Source organism: Myzus persicae, unplaced genomic scaffold, assembly GCF_001856785.1.
Source record: "Myzus persicae strain clone G006 unplaced genomic scaffold, MPER_G0061.0, whole genome shotgun sequence".
Lineage (NCBI taxonomy): Eukaryota > Metazoa > Arthropoda > Insecta > Hemiptera > Aphididae > Myzus > Myzus persicae.
Window position 1 is genome coordinate 11,392 of NW_019103107.1, and position 3,785 is coordinate 15,176.

Below are 3,785 nucleotides of genomic sequence, written 5' to 3' on the forward strand. Positions count from 1 at the left end.
ATTTGAATTTAACAAATCCATTTATTTATTATTTAACAATGTTTGAAGTGAGGGGAGATAATCTATAGCTTTATAGCTTATTTATTTAATCAAATATAAAATGGTGTACATAATAAAATATATGCTTGGTGTAAATCAGTTCAACAAATAAAATGTATTATTGTCAAGTATTAATATTTCATAAAAAAAAATACTAAGGTATATAAACAATAAGAAAAAATCAAAGTATTCATTAATGTTTAAAAAATATGGAAATTTATTTTTTTAACTATTTAAAGAACTATTCTTACACTGTGTTATTACATTTATACCAAAAGCTTCATGACTAAAAATATTGAACTTATTGAAAAGAGTGATGTAATTCACAATTAATTTTTCTATTTCATTGATATCTGTTAAAATAATTATTTATACCTACTTAAAAATAGTTATAAGAAACTAAAGATACCAATTACATATTATTTATAATGGCTTTCAACAATATATTTGTTTACTAAATCTATAACTTATTAATTTAATCAAATATATGACATATCACATAGACATATTATGTATTTGTTTAAATCAGTACAATTTAATAAAATATTGGTTGATTTCAAATCAATAATAATAAAATATTGAAGGTTAAATTATAATATTGTCGATTACTTTATCAATTATTGTACTTATTTTGTTAATAATTAACTGAACTCTTACTGTTTCTGAATACATTGTTAAAACTTAATACAAATAAGAAAACAGTAACTATTAAATATTAATTGTTCAAATATTGATGAATACCTATAATTTAAAAAAAAATACTTGATTTACAAAAAAAATGAAAAACAATCAAAGTTTACATTTATGATATAGGACAATTAAAAATATTGATTAATTATTTTAAAATAATTATTTTATATTTAAAATATAAAAGTATAAGATATATGACTAAAATTATTGAACTCATTGAAAAGAATGATGTAATTGTGTAATTACCATGTAAATTATTTTATGCAAGCTACCTATTATTCATTTTTATTTTTAATAACAAATAAAAATGTATTATATACCTAAAACCTCGACAAATTAATATTTATATTTTAATAAATATTATCGACTATGCTTAAAACTAGTTACAAGAAACTAATGAAACCAATAATTAATAAATAATTTATGTAAAAGAGTAGATCATTTCTAACGGCTTATTTATTTTCCAAAACTCATCCTGTATTTTTTGAAGTGTATAATTGCCTTTGAGAGGAACAAACTTATCTTCAGTAGGTGCGATATAGATCAAAAAATTGAAAGCTTGTTCTGGAAGCTCCGAGCCAAATTCTATCATCAACCGCATAGCTAAGTACTTACTCAAATGATCAACTAGAAAAAAAATGATGTATATGTAATGGTTATTTTAAAAATTTGACTGGTGCTACTTTATTACCCTTAGAATTTTTGGTTACATTGTTCTAAATTTAATTCTATACATTTAAAATTCAAACCAACAACCAATTATGAAGTTATGGTTATTTTAAAAATTATACTATTAAAGTATTTAAGTGCTATTTATACTTTGCAAGGTTGGACATTAACGAGTTAATAAGTTAAAATTAAATTAAAAAGTTAAGTTACTTTTAACAAAGTTAATTAACGAGTTACATTTTTAGTACTAAACATAAAAAGAGATAATCTGTGAACGCTGCTGATAGTTTTACACTTTGGACTGTATAATAATATGTAGTACATCATAAATGATTATACTTAAAATTCTATATTAATATTCATCAAATTATAATAATTTAGTTATTCATAGCAGAAATACTTCTCAATAGTTGGGTTATACTTAAAAAAAAAACATCTAAATAATAACGAAATAATTGTTTATAGAAGTTCAAAGGGCACTTTATTCTGTACTATTGTATTATGATGAAGCAAAATTAATTTAAAAGGATTACCTGTTGCGTTTGCTGTTGTTTTCATATAACGTACAGAGTTTTCTTTCAGAACTCTGATAAATGGATTATCATGGGCCATTACTGCAGGATGAAGTCTTAACACTAGTTCTATTTCATCTAGTGGTACATCTTCAGATGCGCCTTTACATTCTGCTGTATCTAAGATGTCAACAGTTGAAGCTGGTCCTTCTTTTTCTGAGATCATAATAGATTTCATATTTTTTGCCACTTGTGTTTGTACCATTGTTCTTGTTACATTGTCTTGACTTGAACTATTTGAAATTTTTGAAGTAGTTGATGAGCTACTTTCATTTAGTTCTTTACGTTGGTTCTTTTTGGTTCGTTGTCGTCGATTTTGAGTTTGAAATTTCATACCTTCGTTTATTGACTGAATTAAATTGGTCTGATTGTGACTTTTATTTAACTTGTCTAATGTTCCAGTTTGATGTACTTCGCATTCATCACGTTTAGGATATAACTTTGATATGAGGAGATCAAAATTTTTATCAGAGCGTAAGGACCGTTTAGATACTAGTTTCTTACGACAAGTGGGACATTCTTTATTACCTGAACGAAGAGCTGTCACAATACAGTCAGAACAGAATCTAAAAAAAATATATATATTATTTTATTGATTAAAATACAACGATGTGTACTATAATTTATTACCTATGAAGACATTCTTTAGCAGTCATTGTTTTTTTCAAAACGTCCAAACATATTGGACACATAAATTCATTTTTTATACTTTGTGGCGATACTGCGATTTCGGTGTTGTCTGTAATGGGTTCTCGAGGAGATCTATGCAATTCGTATAGAGAAAGTTCCCACATGTCGGTAAGATTAGTTGGATTTGATGAAGCCATGGCTGGAACAATTTTTTTATTATCAGAATACAGAATCAAAGAATTAAATAAAATAATCTAAGTATGACTGTATTACAACTCGATTATAATATCCAATAAAAACACTCAAAAATAATAAATAATATTAATTTATTTGACTATTTAAATAAGTATTATTATAGCTTGAAGTAAAATATTATAATAACCAGATGATCCTTGTAAATTTCACTCTATATTGTAACCTAACTCCTCACTCCCTTTCACTCAGAACGCAGTCACTGAACTAAACACATGGTGAGAGCATGTCAGGACAAAAATCTAGTCCTACTAAAATGTCGCCATGTTCTTCCGTCATGGAAAAAAAATTATCTCGTTTCTCCCATGACATAAGAAGGGTAGTGTGGGTTCTCCAACGAGACCTGTATGTTAGATTGTATCTCATATTTTTGTTTTAAAATAATAAAATTAATTTAAGTACTGTGAATTGTTAATTATCATCTCAATTTTGAATACCTTTCAAAACAGTGACAACATAAATCGAATACAAAAAAAGTATATATCATGAACATAAAAAAACCGTCCGATTTTACCTAAATTTCTTAATGACACACACGATGCTAATAACAAGTTAAAAATTAAAATAAATATATTTTACTGTATAAAAATTATACTTTCAACATCATAATATTTTTAACCAAAAAAATTAAAAATATAAATGTGCAAAAAACAATTATATGTTCACACAGCTGCATACAGTTCACAAAAACTACTATATGAAATTAAATATTTATCTTTGCTTTCCTTTGCTTCCTAATAAAAATGTAGACAAGTATAAAATATGTTTAAAGTAATTTGTGAAAAGCGCAATGAATTAGACTTAATATCCTACGCCAAATTTATTGTAACCGATTGTAAACAAGCAATTCATAATGCTGCCTACAATATTTATAAAATTACAGGAAAGGCGAATTTTGGATGAAAATTGAGTCTCGTTCAGTAAAATGTTACA

General features: G+C 25.3%; 1 protein-coding gene across 1 annotated transcript; it reads right to left on the reverse strand.

The window, feature by feature from the left end:
- Positions 1-1,150: 1,150 nt before the first annotated feature.
- LOC111033798 (E3 ubiquitin-protein ligase RING2-A-like) lies at positions 1,151-2,797 on the reverse strand. Its single transcript, XM_022314723.1, has 3 exons — positions 2,601-2,797; positions 1,932-2,536; positions 1,151-1,356 (listed from the first exon to the last, which is right to left on the reverse strand). The coding sequence occupies exons 1-3, from the start codon at positions 2,795-2,797 to the stop codon at positions 1,151-1,153; spliced, it is 1,008 nt and encodes a 335-aa protein (XP_022170415.1).
- Between the last annotated feature and the right edge of the window lie 988 nt (positions 2,798-3,785).

Excerpts from the sequence above, each read along its gene's own strand:
- LOC111033798 (XM_022314723.1), bottom strand. The coding sequence starts at position 2,797 with ATGGCTTCATCAAATCCAACTAATCTTACCGACATGTGGGAACTTTCT. Across the intron at positions 2,537-2,600 it reads GCTAAAGAATGTCTTCATAG|ATTCTGTTCTGACTGTATTG; the intron begins GTAATAAATTAT and ends TATTTTTTTTAG. Across the intron at positions 1,357-1,931 it reads AACAACAGCAAACGCAACAG|TTGATCATTTGAGTAAGTAC; the intron begins GTAATCCTTTTA and ends TTTTTTTTCTAG.